Raw genomic sequence first — 17,887 nt, 5'->3', positions numbered from 1 at the left:
CAGGTCCCAGGTCCTACTGGGGCGTGAAGTCGAAGCCAGAGCAGAGCGGGGAGCCCCACCCTCTACCCTCCACCCTCCACCCAAGGAAGGAGCCCTGCCCTGCAACCATGTCCTCCTGTGTGCAGGGACTGGTGCCCAGAGAAGCCAAAGCCTGGCTGCAACGAGGTGGCCCTGTCTTCACCAGGCGACAGTCATTCCAGATCCTGAAGCCCCTGCAGGTCCCATCAGTCTGTTCTCAGGCCAGACAGGCCCCAGGCTCAGCCTCGGGCAGCGTGTGCTCCCACCGTGCTGTCCCCCCAGAGTGGGGCTTCGGAAGCCGCAGTTGGCCCTGCAGCCAGGTGACCTGCTTTGTTTTGTTCCAGGTCCAAGCTGAAGATGGAAGACATAAAAGAAGTGAACAAGGCACTGAAGGTACCGGTGTCGGCGTGGTTAGCATTGGGTGGGGATGCTGCATGGGGCAGTGGAGGTGGCCACACACCGCCCCGAGTGTCCCCTGGCTGAGATGGCGGCACAGCCCTGTGGCAGGCTATGCTGGGACCTGGCTGCCCCGCCCCACTCCTGTGCCATGGCTGTCGTGTGCCGTGACCTAGGTTAGGTGCCCTGTAGAGGAAGCTGGTGGCAGAGACCTAGGTGAGTAGGAGACCCTTCCTTCCATCACAGAAGGGGCCCAGAGGCAGCAGCCCCACAGTGCCCCAGGCCATCTGGGACACCCAAGCCCTGTCCTGAGGTAGGCTGAGCCTCTGGGCCATCTTGGGAGGGCAGATTATATTCCACAGGAGAGCAGGAGCAAGCAGGTGCCAGGCTGGCCTCCTGGGGTGGGGGGCTGGCGGGGGGAGGCAGCAAGTGCTCTGGGTCACCCTCAGGCTCAGGGCAGGTGGCCAGACAGCCCAGCCCAGCAGCCCACGGCAGCAGGGCCCACCTATTGGAGCCCCATCCACCCCTGCCGTGGCAACAGTGCAAAGCCACCCTCTTCCACCCGCCCCTCGGCATCCCAGAGCGGAGGCCCTCACCTCTCAGGGCATTCAACTTCCCAAGGCCACGGCAACTGGCAGAGCCAGGACGCTGAGCTCCGGGCGTAACGCCTCTGCACAGCCGTGCACCGCAGCGTTCGCAGGGCGGTGGCGCCAGCAGCACAGGGAGAGGACCCCCGAGACAGACCCCAGGGCCACCAGCAGCAGCTCTTCCCTGTGAGGAAGGGCAGCCTGGGCAGTCGGGAGGTCACTGCGCATCGCGTCGTGCCCAGACACTGGGGCCGGGAAGGTACATAAAGTCGCCACCCCCCAGACACCTCAGTCCCGAAGTGTGCCCAGGTCACATGTCCCCTCCCTGACACAGACCTCCCAGGGCCGTCTGTCAGCCTCAGCTGCCTCCCCTGGAATGGAGACCATCTGCTCTCCGAGGCCTAGAATCGAGCTGGCCCTCCCCTTCCTGCCGGTTCAGCGGCACGAGGTTTAGGTCACAAGCGCCAGAGTCCCCTCTGGTACCCACCAAGGGAGTGAGCGAAGGTGCAGGGGGAGCCTCCGCCAAGGGCCTGGGCAGGCTGCAGAGCTGGGACAGCTCTGGCTGCAGCCCTGCGAGGCCACCCCTGAGGCACAGGCAGGTCCTCAGGAAGAGCCGTGGACGCAGCCAGGAGGCGGCTGTCACCCTCAGCCAGGAATGTTGCCCACCGCACGGGGTGGGCACTGAGTCGAACTGGGTGTTGTCCCCTCAGGGCCACGCCTGGCTGAGAGACGAGGAGGCCACGCACTGCAGGCAGTGTGAGAAGGAGTTCTCCATCTCCCGGAGGAAGGTGCGTAGCCTCCCCGCTGGGCCTCGCGGGCCTGCCCCCTCCACCCCCCGTCTGACCTGGCCCGTGGTGCTGGGAGCCTGGCCCCTTCCGGTGTCCGGCTGGCACCTACAGGAGACGGCTGCCCGAGTGCGTGAGCCCTGAAAGCGCCCTGCAGCAGGCCTAGCAGGGGGAGTTCCTGGGCGTCAGCCCTCCTGAGGCAGCCTTCAGGGTCAGTCCAGGAGGCCTGCTGGGGGCTGGGCAGCTCAGGGTCCGAGGTCTGCCTGAGGAGTGGGCCACAGCACGTCTCAGGCTGCAGTCTGGTCCGTTTCTAAAGTGAGACTTCTGGAACACAGAGGTGCGGGAACCGGGCTCCTCGTGTGACACGGGTCACAGCTGGCCAGTCGCACAGTGAGACACGTAATTCAGAAGAGCCTCCCCTAGGGAGCGTGCCCTCCAGCAGCCTGGCATCAGAGCCCAGGCTGACGCGGTCCGGGCCGTGACTGCCCTTGTGCCCTCCAGCACCACTGCCGGAACTGTGGCCACATCTTCTGCAACTCCTGCTCCAGCAGCGAGCTGGCCCTGCCCTCCTCCTATGAAAGGAATTTTTTGCCACACCCTGCTCCTGCAGCGCTGCTCCACCACCTCCTGAGGCCGGCTGCCCGCATGCCGCCACGGACGCCGGCCCCGTCCTCGGGCTGGGCAGCCTTGAGACGGGGCCAAGCTCGGGGTCTCCGGGACCACGGCGCGGGACCTTGCTGCCCACGAAACTCTCCGGGAAGAAGCAGACCTCCTGCCGCTGGCGCTCAGACCCCAGCTGGGCCTGGGAGCTGCACCTGTGATCTGGGCCGCCTCGGGGTGGGACTGCCATCTCCCAGTTGTCACTCGTTTTGCTACCGTCATTTTCCACTTTTCAAGGAATTGACCTATTTTGCAGTCACTGTACTCTTACGTTGCTCTCCTTACCTCCCCTGCCCACGTGCCCAGCGCCCGTGCCACGCAGGCCTGTCAGTGTACCTTCTCTGCTTGGGTGCGGAAACCTGCCACCGCATACCCTCGTGAGCGCCCGCTGTCGGCCCTGCAATCCAAGGCCGCTATTTCTCATCCAGGTGTGCAAAGTGAGCTCGTCAGCCTCACGGAACCCTGCCTCACCCCTAGTCCAGCCTGTTCGGGGGGCCTCAGAGCAGGCCCTGGTGCGGCCTCCGGGACTAAGAGCTCGCTGTGGGGGAGCTGCGCCGGAGGGCAAGGCTGGTCCGGCAGGAGTCTGCTGGGCTCCCTGTGAGCCTGTCACCAGAGCCCCGAGGGCGTTCACAGCTTCCACACTGGTGCCTTCAGCCAACCACAGGCCGGATCTGTTTTAGGTTGGCTGCCTCTCCCACCGGTCTCGCAGCCTCTGCCCTGGCACCCCGGGCTCAGCCCCCCCATGTTGCCCACCGCACGGGGTGACAGGCACAGCCCCCTGCGGAACACAGGCCAGGGCCGCAAGTACCCTAACCGTGGGGGACGTGGCCCTGCCCTCGAAGGGCTGCACTGCACCTGACAGCTCAACCTAAAGGTTCTTGTTCGGCCCCGGGCCCCGCAGGGGCCCCAGCCTGTTTTCATAATAGGCTTTATCATGACAGGCAGGGCTGACCCCTCCCATGCTGGAGGAGAGAAAGCTTTTTAGAGCAAAACTGAACACCAGAGTAACTACTCACAGTTCTGGTCGTCCGTGGAGTGGCCTGGGGTGACCGGCACTGCACAGGGCCGGGGCAGAGCCCGCTGTTCTGTATGAGGAACAGCACTGAGGGTTTGGGTAGCCATGGCAGTCCTAGAACCAGTCCGATTCCCTGGGGGCCAGGGACAACTAATGGAATTGGCAGATGACAAATGGAGATGCCTGTGGCAATCGCCCGCTGGGCCATCACTCGACCTCAAAAGCTGCACCAACACTGGCGCCGCGTCCTCTCGGGCCACAGCCTCCCAAGTGTCCAAGGCCCGCAGAGGTAATACCGAGTATGACACCCACACACCAGACAGGCCGTCTCCAGACTGTCACCATCTTCACTCCCCCAACTCTGGCCTGGTGGTCAGCTGTCCCAGCCCCTGCCGTTCCTGCAGAAGGCTTACCCACAACCCGGGTTAGGACTGGTTCCAGCACTCCCTGAAACCACAGATCCCACCATGGGAGAGGCTCAGGGAGGCTAGATCCCAGAAGGCTAAGGGACTGGGCAACCAGGCTTCAGAATCCTGGGCCAGCTGCTAGCCTGGTAGTTGAGGCAGCTGAATCCCAGCAGCTTGAAAAACACCTGCTATGGGGCCAGCAGGTGGCATAGTGGTTAAGGGTACTGGACTTCCACGTGGCTAACTATGGTTCAGGTCTTGGACCTAGCAGCTTCCTTTCTCACTTTCTCTATTCCTCTCTGGTCAAATTAAAATAAAGATAGGGGACCAGCAGTTGGCATAATGGCTATGTCGCTGGACTTCCACGTGTCGACCGCAGTTCAAGTCCCAGACCTGGTGCTTAAACTCATACTGTGTGTGTGCATGCCCAGGATCCCAAGAGGAGAATGGAGTTGTGGCGTGGCCATCCCCCCGGGGGGTGATTTCTTGCTTTCTGTCGGCGAGCACACACGCCCTATAGTAAAAACCTCTCCAAAAATAAAGATAAAATAATTCTTAAAAGAAAAAAACAATCCTGGCATGTGCGCACTGAGGAAGATCTGCGGAAGGGATTGCAGCGTGACTGTCCTGAGGGCTGCTTTCTCTTTTCAGTCTCTCCAGCGAGGACACAGGCCCTCTAGCAGATTTTCAGAAAACTGCCTCAGTTCCCCTTTTGGCTGGAACCTCCATCTTCCAGTAATTCACCAAAATGACAAACACAAAGGGAAGGAGGAGAGGCACCCGATATATGTTCTCTAGGCCTTGTAGAAGACATGGAGTGGTTCCTTTGGCAACATCTATGCAAATCTACAAGAAATGTGATATTGTAGACATCAAGGGAATGGGGACTGTTCAAAAAGGAATGCCCCACAAATGTCGCCATGGCAAAACTGTTAGAGTCTACAATGTTACCCAGCATGCTGTTGGCATTGCTGTGAACAAACAAGTTGAGGGCAAGATTCTTGCCAAGAGAATCAATGTGCGTATTGAGCATATTAAACATTCTAAGAGCAGAGAACATGGAGTGGTCCCTTTGGCAACACACAGGCAAATCTTCAAGATTGATATTGATATTGTAGACTTCAAAGGAATGGGTACTGCTCAAAAAGGAATGCCCCACAAATGTTACCACGGCAAAACAGGAAGAGTCCACAGTTACCCAGCCTGCTGTTGGCATTGTAAACAAGGGCAAGATTCTTGCCAAGAGAATTCATGTGCGTATTGAGCATATTAAGCGTTCTAAGAGCAGAGCTAGCTCCCTAAAACGTGAAGGAACATGACAAGAGAAGGAGGCTAAAGAAGGGACCTGGGTTCCACTGAAGCACCAGCCTGTTCCACGCAGAAGCCACTGTGTGAGAACCAATGGAAGGAGCCTGAGCTTCTGGAGCCTACTCCCTATGAATCCATGGCATGATGGGTGTTAAGATAATCTGTGGTCTAAAAAAAAGCTGCCCAGCTCCAAAGCAAGTCTCAAGCTAAGATTTTTTTTTTTAAGAATTATTTAATTTTATTTATTCACTTATTTTAATTTGACCAGAGAGAGGGGAAAGTGAGAAAGCAAGGGTTCGGGACTCAAACCATGGTCAGCCATGTGGGAGTGTCCAGCACCTCAACCACCATGCCAACTGCTGGTCCCTGGAGCTAAGATTTTTAAGCCCTACTGCTTAAGGAAGAGCACACAGCAGTGAAGGCCTACAAAGGCCCTCTTCCACCACTCGAGGCCCAGCTTTTTCAGAAGAGCCTTCACACCCCACACCACCTCCAAACTGCCGGGTTATCACAGATAACCAAGGCACCCAGTCTGGACTTGACAGGAAGCCTTGAGCAAGTCCACTCCCTGCTGAGTCAGCCCTCTCCTCGCGTGCATGGACACGCACACGCGGGCAAGACCCGCTCTCCCTACTCAGAAGGCCGACTGCTCCTGCCGCTGCACTCGTCTTGCCAGGACCCTGTGGAGGGGATGTCGGAGTCTCCTGGTACTCAGTGCATGTTTCTCACACCCATCTTAACTCGGCCCACCTCCACCACTGTGCATCATTCAGAACGGTCCAGTGACGGTCAACTTTTCTACTCAGACTTGAGACATACCTGAACTTCAGAGCCCTCATCCCTAGAGTCAAGCAGCACGCTACCTTCTCAAACCCAAGGGGAAAGGCTACACGTTGAGGTAGTCTTCCTTGAGAAACGTGGCATGGTCCATTTTGTTTAAAAAGATTCTGAAGCATTGCTAACCAACTTCCAGGTGACAATTCAGGTCCATGGTTTAATTTTGGAGCTGGCAGGTGGCGTGGTGGTTAAGGGTGCTGGACTTCCACATGGCTGACCACAGTTTGAATCCCAGACCTGGCGGCTTGCTTTCTCGCTTTCCCGTTCTGTTTCTGTCGTTAAATTAAAATGAATGAATAAAGTATTTCTAAAAAACAAACAAACATAAGCTCCAGGACTCAAAGATGGTCATGTCCAGTGCCTTAACCACACCACCTGCTGGTCCCCATTCTAGACATTCTTAAAGCCACATGGTTCTGGATTGGTTTACCTTTGGTCTAACTTCCTACTTCTCGCCCCTCTCTTCCTCCAAGTCAGTTAACGGCAGGGCCCACAGAAGGAGGGAATGCAGTCTCGCACCAGGTCTTAACTCCACATCACTGTTACTGTACCTCAAGAGGTGATGCCAGGGTCACAACCCAGTGCCAACTCCACACTGCCCCTCCATGAATTGTTTCATCTAGACCCAGGACAAAAAGCCACAGTGCAGCCCAGACTCCTATGTGGAACTGCCCAGGTAGCTCTCAGGTAGGGCACACGGCGGACGTGCAGAGCCTAGTGCACAGCACTGCCGTAGGCACTGTAGGGAATGGCCAGTCCCCAACCAATTCAGAGCGGTCCACCACGTTACACTCAACACTGGAGAGCATTCTGCACGGTCACATAATTTAAGAGCTTCCGCATGGGGGCTAGCAGATGCCCTAACAATTACATCACTGGACATTCATGTAATCCACTGCAGTTCAAGTCTCAGACCGGGCAACTTAAAATTATGCCCCAAATCCCAGAATGAAGGGACTGTAGTATGGCCATCCCCTTGGGGGCTCACTTTTTCTCTCTGGTGAGTGCACATGCTTTATAGCAAAAAAAACTCCCAAAATAACCAAATCGAGGGACTAGCAGGTGGTGTGGTGGTTAGGGCGCTCAACTCTCACATGGCCAATTGCAGTTTGAACCCCAGACCTGGTGGCTTGGCTTGCTCTGTATCCTTCTGGGCAAATAATAAAAAAAATTTACACGACTGGCTTTTTCAAAAGGCCTTAAGTCTCCATGACTCCTGATCAAATGCTGTATGTTAATCTCACCATTGGCCCGAGTACAGAGGATGATTCATGGTTACATACAAATTCTGTCATGGGAATTTTTGGGACTACACCGAGAACTGCTCGGTACTTCTATCAACCACCAAGCTCCCACCTGCCAAGACAGCACAGCCCAACGCCGATGGACCCAGTGCATCTCCAGCAGCAGCCCCAGGAATGGCACTAGGATGTACCTACAGCCCAGGCAAGTACATGCACCATCGATTACACCCTGAGGGGTTCACAACAAAACTGCCTAAGGACACATTTCTTGTAACACCCGTTATTCCAATCCTTTGACTTAAATCTTGCCATGTTCACCCTCACAAATACTATCTGGCATGCTGTTTCAGATACAGGGAATGAGTTCTACTCCCAAGCAGACCAGGAATAGATGTTTTCAGTCTTCATTCTATCTGAAAACCAAGTTAGCTCCTCCCAGAAGACATCCCATATATACGACTCAGATTGGAAAGGTAACTTCTAGTCCCCCGTGTGGGGCACTCCTCTCAGACATGCCTGAAGCCTTACAGACACGCAAGAGCACTGGTGCCACCTCCTCTGCCGTAGCCAAGTGCTTGGGAACAACTCAGATCAGGCCTTATGCAGTGGGCAAGCAGACAGCCCTTCTGCAACAGCCCCAAAGCCAGACTTAGACTTCCCTTTAGCTGCAGTGGAAGGAGGTCGGGAGCCAGCCTCTCTGCCACTGCGGTGGACTTGCCACCTAGGCCCCAGGCAGAGCGCACCAAGAAAGTCTACACAACACTGAAGCAGACAAGACAAAGTGCCGTTTTTAAAAGGAAGGTTTATTTGACAAGTTTCACTTAGCGCAATACACCTAAAAGGAAATCACGATACAATGAAAGATTTAAATCAAGGCCTCAGAATTTCATACAAGCTCAACTCTCACATGGCCAATTGCAGTTTGAACCCCAGACCTGGTGGCTTGGCTTGCTCTGTATCCTTCTGGGCAAATAATAAAAAAAATTTACACGACTGGCTTTTTCAAAAGGCCTTAAGTCTCCATGACTCCTGATCAAATGCTGTATGTTAATCTCACCATTGGCCCGAGTACAGAGGATGATTCATGGTTACATACAAATTCTGTCATGGGAATTTTTGGGACTACACCGAGAACTGCTCGGTACTTCTATCAACCACCAAGCTCCCACCTGCCAAGACAGCACAGCCCAACGCCGATGGACCCAGTGCATCTCCAGCAGCAGCCCCAGGAATGGCACTAGGATGTACCTACAGCCCAGGCAAGTACATGCACCATCGATTACACCCTGAGGGGTTCACAACAAAACTGCCTAAGGACACATTTCTTGTAACACCCGTTATTCCAATCCTTTGACTTAAATCTTGCCATGTTCACCCTCACAAATACTATCTGGCATGCTGTTTCAGATACAGGGAATGAGTTCTACTCCCAAGCAGACCAGGAATAGATGTTTTCAGTCTTCATTCTATCTGAAAACCAAGTTAGCTCCTCCCAGAAGACATCCCATATATACGACTCAGATTGGAAAGGTAACTTCTAGTCCCCCGTGTGGGGCACTCCTCTCAGACATGCCTGAAGCCTTACAGACACGCAAGAGCACTGGTGCCACCTCCTCTGCCGTAGCCAAGTGCTTGGGAACAACTCAGATCAGGCCTTATGCAGTGGGCAAGCAGACAGCCCTTCTGCAACAGCCCCAAAGCCAGACTTAGACTTCCCTTTAGCTGCAGTGGAAGGAGGTCTGGAGACAGCCTCTCTGCCACAGCGGTGGACTTGCCACCTAGGCCCCAGGCAGAGCGCACCAAGAAAGTCTACACAACACTGAAGCAGACAAGACAAAGTGCCGTTTTTAAAAGGAAGGTTTATTTGACAAGTTTCACTTAGCGCAATACACCTAAAAGGAAATCACGATACAATGAAAGATTTAAATCAAGGCCTCAGAATTTCATACAAACACCAAGACCAAAATCCTAAAGTATTGGTATTGCGTCTCAAATTTTCCCCATTAACTTAAAAAAAAAAAAGTTTAAACTTATGTGCCTTACAGGTTATTAAATGAAACTACAATTAACAAACATGCCAAATGATTCACTTTAAGTTGGTTATTGTGTTCAAAATTTCCCCCTTAAATAAAAAAAAAAAAAAAAAAAAAAAAAAAAGCTTAAACTTACGTGCCTTACGGGTTATTAAATGAAACTAGAATTAACATGCCAAATGTTCCACTTTAAATTGTAGACACAGCTCCTATATTGAGTTTTACAAAAAAAAAAAAAAAGCTTAAACTTACGTGCCTTACGGGTTATTAAATGAAACTAGAATTAACATGCCAAATGTTCCACTTTAAATTGTAGACACAGCTCCTATATTGAGTTTTACAAAAAAAAAAAAAAAGCTTAAACTTACGTGCCTTACGGGTTATTAAATGAAACTAGAATTAACATGCCAAATGTTCCACTTTAAATTGTAGACACAGCTCCTATATTGAGTTTTACAAAAAAAAAAAAAAAGCTTAAACTTACGTGCCTTACGGGTTATTAAATGAAACTAGAATTAACATGCCAAATGTTCCACTTTAAATTGTAGACACAGCTCCTATATTGAGTTTTACAAAAAAAAAAAAAGGCATGTCTTTCAACATGCATCCAAACAGTGTTCGATGTAATGTGGTGTAAGAGTAACATTTAACATAACTCAACCTAAATACACTTACTGCTTAAGTACACCCTACAATGTAACTAACTTGAGAAAAGCTGGAAAGCGTTAACAGTTACAGTTTCCTCATTTCATCTTATAGCCTAGGCTGAGTGTTGTGTTCAAAATACTGAACCTTGAGTCTTTGAAACAGTCCTGATTTCCACTTATAGAGTACGCATAAATCACACGCTTGTATTGCAAAAACTGTTAAACTTAAGTTTTTTCTTAAAAAAAGTTGACCAAGAGTCAGTGAACCAGGATCAATCACATTCCCCATCCACCACTCATACTGGACATGCTAGACATCCCTCCCATTCCGTTCACGCCCACAGATGCACGGGCTCCGCTACTGTAGCAGCTGCTGCTCACTGCTCCTTGGCTCCCTGCAAGAAAAGTAATTTGACAAGTTAGGAGCAGTGTCAGATTATCACTCAAATTAAACAGCATTCCAGGAAAAGTTTAAGAAGTATACGAGTACAAATGGCTGCTGTCCAAGTAGCGAGAAGCATGTTTGGAAAAGGGGAATCCTGACTCCAAACAAGTCTGTCACCCCTTTTCTGTGCAGGACCATCGTGCCAGCTGCTTGTGCTACATGTGAATGGATTCTTCAGGATCAACATGGAAAATTAAGTTTAAAGGAAAACTAGTGTTTTTCAAAAATTGCAAAATTACTTCGCTTTTAAGCTAAACAAGACACCGTTTAAAAAAAATTTACCATAAACATTCACAAAGTGTCCAACGAATGGCATGTGAATAGGGAGCTCAGGGGAAGTCTCTTGCTTTTCCTATTCATGGTGGGCAGAAGTGAGAGAACAGTTAGACTAAAGGCAACTCACTGTGCCCAAAATGGCAGCCTCCATGGAGTTAAGTCAGAGCCACTGACTGCTACAGAAAGTGTTATTACAACATATCAGTACTTGCTATTGGGATTTTTAAATTATATTTTTTGAGAAAATATTTACCTATGCAATGTTTGATTGAAAATCACTGGAGTTTTCCTGTAAAACTTGGTCTGCAAAAGGATTTTGTAGGGTAAGACTATAATACCAAAAATCACCATTCTTTAGACCAATTGAAAAAAAAAATTAAATAAAACCAATCCTAGGTTAACTGACTAGTAAACACGGTCCTGAACCCAACCACCATCCTACTACTTAAAATTATCCCTCCATATAAAATTGATTTAAAACTAACAAAAAGACAAAAAAAGGAACCACTTAATGTTTTAATAAATGGAGGCAAATGTTTCCTAGCTTGAAACAAGTATCCAAGTTGCAACAACTAGTTTTTAATTCATAGAACACGTCCCCCTCCCAATGACTGTTTCTGAAAATTAAGTCATTAAAAAAGTTACATTAGGATTTAATAACCCAATTCCACCAAAAAGAAGCCTGTACATACCCCCAGCTAAAGAAATCTACCTAAACTTATTCTAAGTATATAAAAAAACATGCTTACCATATCCGCTCATGCTGCTCTGGCCACCATAGCCACCTCCATAACCACCACTCAGCTGCTGGCTGGCCGGGCCCCCGTAACTGGACTGGTTTGCTGTTAAGTTAAGAGAACATTAGATCCTGTCCCTTGTTTCACATGGTACCTGGAGGTACCGAGCTTGTAATTCTATCTCTAATTTTCCAACCTTGATCTTAACTATAACCCTTCTGGCTGGCTTCCTTCTGCCTACTCTATAACCACACTAACCCATCATCTGAGCCACTCAAAAATCAAATGGCTAACCTAACTATATAGTGGCAGGACTAAATCCACAAGTCCATAAGCAGAAGCATTTTACGAGGATCTTACAAAACTGCTTGATTAGACTTAGTAGGTTTCCCCCTTAGTTGGCAAATTTAATGCATATCAATACAAAAGTTATCACAAAAACCTAAACTATGTCCCAACGAAGTATACCACCCAAAAATCTCAAATTATTTTAATCCTGCATTTATTAAAATTTTACTCGATTCAGATCATCTCATCCTGTAGTCCCCTCCCCCAAAAGTACTTTGAATGATCTATCCTAAATAATTTTATCTAATTCTTAATGGATTAAATAATAAACTAAATTCATTCAAATCAATAAATTGCTTTATCTGCCTAACTTACATTGTTATGCTAAGCTCGTTAAATACAGATTAACTTAACTTACAATCAACTTACAAACAACTTATACAGATATAAATGTTTTGGTTTTTAAAAAAACTAACGATATTTACACAAGCCCATGCCTCCCATCATTTGGCTACCATAAGCACCACCGCTTGCTCCTGCTGTAGAATTCAAGAAGAGTTCTACATATCTGTGTTCTGAAATGAGAGAAAAAGCATACAAGGTTAGCTTAAAAAAAGGACACTAAAGTGATATTTACACAAGCCCATGCCTCCTAGCATTTGGCTACCGTAAGCACCACCGCTTGCTCCTGCAGTAGAATTCAAGAAGAGTTCCACATATCTGTGTTCTGAAATGAGAGAAACAAGTTTGAAAATGTTTGTTGGTGAAAGAAAACAAGAGAAAAGCACAATAAAGTTCTTAAATGAATCCGAGAGCTTCAAATTACTTTTCATTAAGAAAATCCTAGCTGTTCCTCTAACTTAATTCAAACACTGGCCTTTGAACATGCATCTTCAATTAAGACTATCTTCCTATCACAAATCCCTTTCAGTTGCACAGAAATGTAAAAACCAAAATTTTCCTTCTCCCCCAACCCTTTTCAACACATCCTTTAGAACCAACCCATCACAGGAAAGCAAATCCCTCAACTGCAGCAGCCACATAACTGCCTGTACAGAGCCCCAGTGCTTAAAGCCACACTCACGCATATTTGCTTTGTCTTTTGACATAGCTGCCACAGCATCTTCGTGAGTTGCAAACTCAACATCTGCCTCACCAGTCACTCTGCCATCAGGGCCAATCTCGATGTGTACTCTCACGGGATTGAGCGGTGAGAAAAACTACAACAAAGTATTCCAAAGATCAAGCCATCTTGCAAACATCATGTAAACTAGAATGTATAACATGGCACTCACTTATGACCAAGTTTTAATGCCTCACTGAAATGCCCAACTCTTGAGCTCACCATTCACTTACGTTATAAATGTCGTTCTCGGTTGCTCTGTAAGGTAATCCACGCATGTGAACACAGTGTCCTGTGGTACTTTTTAAAATAGAGCCACCATCTCCATATCTGTGATCAGACATTCCTGAAAAACAGTAATTGAGGTCTAGATGGACGAGAGTGTAAGTACTCTGCAGCTGGCAGATTTAATTCTTACCTTACCTCTTCCAAATCTATCTGACCCAAATCCATAGCCGTCATTATAGCCATTATAATCATCATAGCCTCCATAGCCTGAAAGACAGTTAAGTGCAATCAATCAAATAAAACCTAGACAAAGGAGGATGGGGCTTGCCAACCCTGATACACATATCTGCACGTACCTCCACCATAAGCACCACGCCTCATCCTCTCAAAGCCAGCTCCTCTGCCAATGCTGTTATATCCCCTGCCAGCCCCAGGTCTGTCATAAGGACCTGGCCGCTGCATGGCCATAAGCTTTCGTGGTGGATCATAGTGAGTTCTAACTTCAGCTCGACTGCTCTTAAAGATCTCGATATACCTAAAGCATTGTTCATAAGGAAGGGGGTAGGAAGGGGAGAGAAAACATTAGTTTGTTTTATACAAGAATTTAGATACACAAGAAAACAATCTAGTCATAGCCATGAAACTGACTGAAATTTAAAGCCAGATTTCTTATATTTGCATAGGCGATGACCAGAAATTCACTCAATTTTAAGATTTAATGTAAATTTTACAGAGAAAACACACTCCTCTGAGGCAGAGCCTAACCTTAGGGGTAGAGAGGAGTACTATAAAGAAACATTTTAGGAGGGAATGAATTCCACTCAACTTTCAACATTTCAAGTTTTACATCCATTGGCAGCATGTATAGCAAGTGGGCTAGAAAGCCAGCCTCCACCAACAGTCCAGCCCACACTACACATTTCTCCTCGCCAATAAATACCCCAGCCTATGCTTTTAGTAGGAATCAGCATAGGTAAGCGCATGCTTCAATGGAAAATAGTCACAAGCAAAGAGAATAAAACCTTTTGTGACAATTTCTTGAAAGCTATGCTTATTAATACATATGCAGAATATTTATACAGCAAGAAAAAGTTTGTTGCATTTCAACTTTAAAAACAAGATCAGAAAGTATCACATTTTCTTATGGTAATATGAATTTTCTAGATGGGTGTTATTACAGCTAAAGCCAGGTTTGCATTAACTTTTTTTTTTAAAGCCATAGTCTCTCAACTCCATTGATTAGGGTTAATAAATCAAGTGTCTTACAAAATTACATAAAATAAACCAAATTGGGGGGAATTTTTAAATCTGAAATTTAGTTTAAATGCAATACAGGACTTGGACAAAGATAAGATTTTAAGATTGTGGCAAAAAAAAAAAATCGAGACTAGGAAATATATTAATTTCCTCTTTTTAAGCAGAGAGAATATGGATTTAATTGTTTACCATAAGAAAAGTGACATATCCAACCAACCATCCATCCCCACCTGTGCCCTATTCTTTCCTTGTGTTTCTTTAGAGCCTTTTCAGCTATTTCCTGTGAAGCAAACTGCACGAAGGCCTCCCCCGTACTCCTCCCCTGGAAGTCCACCGGCAATGTTATCCCATTTGGCACGATTTCCAACCCTTCAACCCAAGGACAAATAACCCCAGTAGGGGGGCAATATTAACATCACAAGCCCAGAAATGATTCTTCTTATAGCTTTAAATAAACCAGAATTTTAACTTTAGGTGAATGGTATGCTTTCAACAAGTACTGTTTAAATATGCATTGCAATAATATGAAGTTCCATTACTACAAAGTACAACTCAAATTCTTAACACACCCCATGGAAAAGTATACATAAACAAATGAACACAGGATGCATTAAGAATTCAACACGTAATAAAACTATTATCTATGCAACATAATGTTGAGAATTATACGACTTTAATAAAAGTTAAGCATTAAATAACATCTTTATTCAATTCTAAACACACCTTTACCTTACTTTATATATTTCAATGCTTTAAGTTATTGGAACTTCAATTTTAAAAATTCATTTAAACATTCTATATAAAAATCAAAACATTGCTTAAATCATAAAATTGACACACATACAATCTAAATTTCGACAAACAACTAGTCTACACAACACGGTCATGCACTCTTATGCTCTAACAGTAGTATGATTCACTTCTGGAAATTCCGTTTATGAAAAATCCTTTCCGTGGATACATTCCCAAGCTTACAAAAAGGGCTTAAAGCACTTTCCTAGAAGATATGAAATTATGTTCATATTTAAGGTTGACAAATAGCATTCAATTCTCACCAATTTAGATAAAAAACACAACAGACTTGATTTCAAAAGTTCTGACAAAAATATGACTTATCTAGTAATCAAATTTTTAATACATACATACACTATACCATGAAAGGATTTCTTGCTTAATTCCAGTTTATCACATCATGAATATTAAGAAGAGTACTTAAAATACATGATCTAAACATTCTGCTAAACATGCAATTTTATCAGCTCTTCAGCATAAAAACTTTCAAATACTTTAGGCCCAGAACAACATCAAAACACTTTCTGTATTTCAGATACTAAGACTACAAGCATTCAAGCTACTTTGGCTACATTTTTTCATTAACAGTTTATAATACGCTGTTTAAATCAAGTTGCTTCTACCAGTATTTTTTTTTTTTTGCATTACGAAAAACTATAAAGACGTTTCTGGTTCCATGACACATGTTAAGTGTCTCTAAGATTCTTGCTATAAATTACAACAACCTAACTCACTAATGTAAAGGGATCTTACCTTCAACGTGAAGTACTTTGCTGAACAGCAATGTGAGGAAATAGTTAAAAACTGATGAGGGCAATCCTCAAAGACCTACACTCAACTATAATACTAAATAGAGGCAAAGTTAACATTTTGGAAATACTACTTTTCCACCTTTAAGATGGGCTTAAATTATTTGAAGGTCTCCAGGAAGAAAACGTTAAGTAAATCACCACTTACAACCTAATTAAGAACCTGAACTACTCAACTCTAAGGTCTAAGTCATGTTGCCAGAAGCTAGCCAAAACTCACTGCTCAGCAACCAACGGGACTACATACCTGAGAAGAACTGAACAATTTCTTCCTTGCTACATCCAAAGGGGAGTCCTCTAAGCCGTACAAAGCCATCATTGGCCGTGTCGGGACTATTTGGACCAGTATGCTTCAACACCCAATCCATTTCAACGTTGTTTGACTTGAATACTGAAAGAGGTGCTTAGAATTAGTCAATTTTGGAAAGTCAGAGAACACAGTTCAGACTTCCTGGGTCTTTAGATAAGCTAGGAAGAGCTGCCACAAACTCCCTTAGAGACCATTTCCATGCGGTCAAATACCTAAAATTCAGAAGGGGATAAGACTTCTATGTGTTTAACATTTACTGTTACTAGGGCAACGTAAATCAAACCTTCAACATATCTGTGTCCCATAGTTTCTCTGTCTTTTTTCAGGGCCAATTTGACTTCATCTTCTGATTCAAGTTCAACAAAAGCCTCTCCACTCGGTCTGCCTTCTCTGGTGTAGATGAAACGAATACCTTGAGCCCCATTTTGAATTTTGCAGTCTGCAAAGAAAATAACCGTTAGTACGTAATTTAAAACCTAAAGTCACCTCTGGGTGATACAGATGAAATGCCTATTTATGTCCCTACTATCAAGTAAATAACCTGTGAAGCTCAGAATGACCAAGACATTAGTAACTCCTAGGAGCCTCCAGCAGTTAGTAGGCTTTCACAAACCATCTCATTCCCTCCCTGACAAACCCAGTATGAAAAGGGGGCTTTCCCAATGTAGTCATCTCCAAATCCTTGCTACATTTATTTCCATTCAACATCCTTTATAACTTCTCAAAAAATTACTCAAAAGTTTGAACGTTGGACTCTTCTGGCATTTTCTGAACATAGTTCAGAGTTTTAGTCTGAGGCATTTGTTTTACCTTACCAGCATCCATCCATATTACATTTCTCATTCAAATCCAAATTGCAGGCCCATACTCACCTGAAACGGAATCAGTGTTATCAAACTAAAATGCTCCAACTGCACAGGTGAAGCCAAACCCAGTCTCGCCCCTGTAAGGCGGCTTCCAGTGTACTTGGTTCTTGTTTTACAGGTCGCTTTCCGTTACCAAAGCTAAATTCAGATAATTAAGTCAACACTACAAGTGTCTTTCCAAAGCCTGTGACATTCCTGCCAAATGGAACTACCGATCTGATCTTTAAACACTAGCAGACTTTCTAGCAGAAACTGTTGGGGGAACCTACAGTGTAAAGAACAAAGCTACAGAGGCGCGAAAGCTTCCCTGGGCTTCAGTGTCCTCAACTGTAAAGGGAGTCAGATCGAGAACTGGGTGAGCAAGAGCTCTTCAGTTACCAAATCCTGATTAGGAAGTTTCTGAAATTAAGAAGTGACAGTTTAGCTTTCCGAATCTCAATGGCCCTTTTCAAGCAAATGCCAAAACTGGAAACAAGCAGTTACACTTTAAGACATGAGAAATATTACCATTTTCTGCCCAGCACTCGACTCTTTTCTCAAGCTAGGCAAATATCCCAATTTGTCCTTTTGGAAAAGTGAAGAGCTAGTGTTTAAAACAGGTAAACACAACGACCCTCCCGCGGGGCCGAACGGGCGGGCGGGCCTCTCGCAATTTCCATTGCGTAACAGCGGCCGGCGGGGCCCGAGCCCGCAGCGGTGAACGGCTGCCGCCCGCGCCCCACCAGGGGGCGCCAGGAGCCCGGGGCACGGCCCGGTTCCGGCCCGGTCCCGGGCAGCCCGCCCGCCGGCCGCCCCCGGCCGCGGACTCCCGCCTGCCGC

General features: G+C 46.9%; 2 protein-coding genes across 7 annotated transcripts in view; one reads left to right on the top strand and one right to left on the bottom strand.

Moving 5' to 3' along the window:
- Positions 1–2,710, top strand: part of RUFY1 (RUN and FYVE domain containing 1) — a gene marked incomplete at its 5' end in the record, with an annotated part of 34,651 nt that extends 31,941 nt beyond the window's left edge. Inside the window, 4 exon segments of the mRNA XM_006172280.2 lie at positions 363–411; positions 1,712–1,789; positions 2,288–2,359; positions 2,361–2,710. Coding sequence (XP_006172342.2) covers positions 363–411; positions 1,712–1,789; positions 2,288–2,359; positions 2,361–2,417 — 256 coding nt within the window.
- Positions 2,711–9,942: 7,232 nt separating this feature from the next.
- On the bottom strand, positions 9,943–16,641 carry HNRNPH1 (heterogeneous nuclear ribonucleoprotein H1; the record flags this gene model as incomplete). Of its 6 annotated transcripts, none has more annotated exon segments than XM_006147460.3 (12): positions 9,943–10,332; positions 10,912–10,961; positions 11,408–11,500; positions 12,169–12,258; positions 12,351–12,410; positions 12,768–12,903; positions 13,040–13,173; positions 13,230–13,301; positions 13,391–13,569; positions 14,522–14,660; positions 16,140–16,283; positions 16,486–16,641. In XM_006147460.3, coding segments are annotated over 11 exon segments (1,253 nt in total), but the record flags the coding sequence as incomplete, so codon positions are not given.
- Positions 16,642–17,887: the final 1,246 nt, after the last annotated feature.

This window comes from Tupaia chinensis, unplaced genomic scaffold (genome assembly GCF_000334495.1).
Source record: "Tupaia chinensis unplaced genomic scaffold, TupChi_1.0 Scaffold000214_1, whole genome shotgun sequence".
Classification (NCBI taxonomy): domain Eukaryota; kingdom Metazoa; phylum Chordata; class Mammalia; order Scandentia; family Tupaiidae; genus Tupaia; species Tupaia belangeri.
This window is presented reverse-complemented; position numbering and strand designations above follow the sequence as displayed.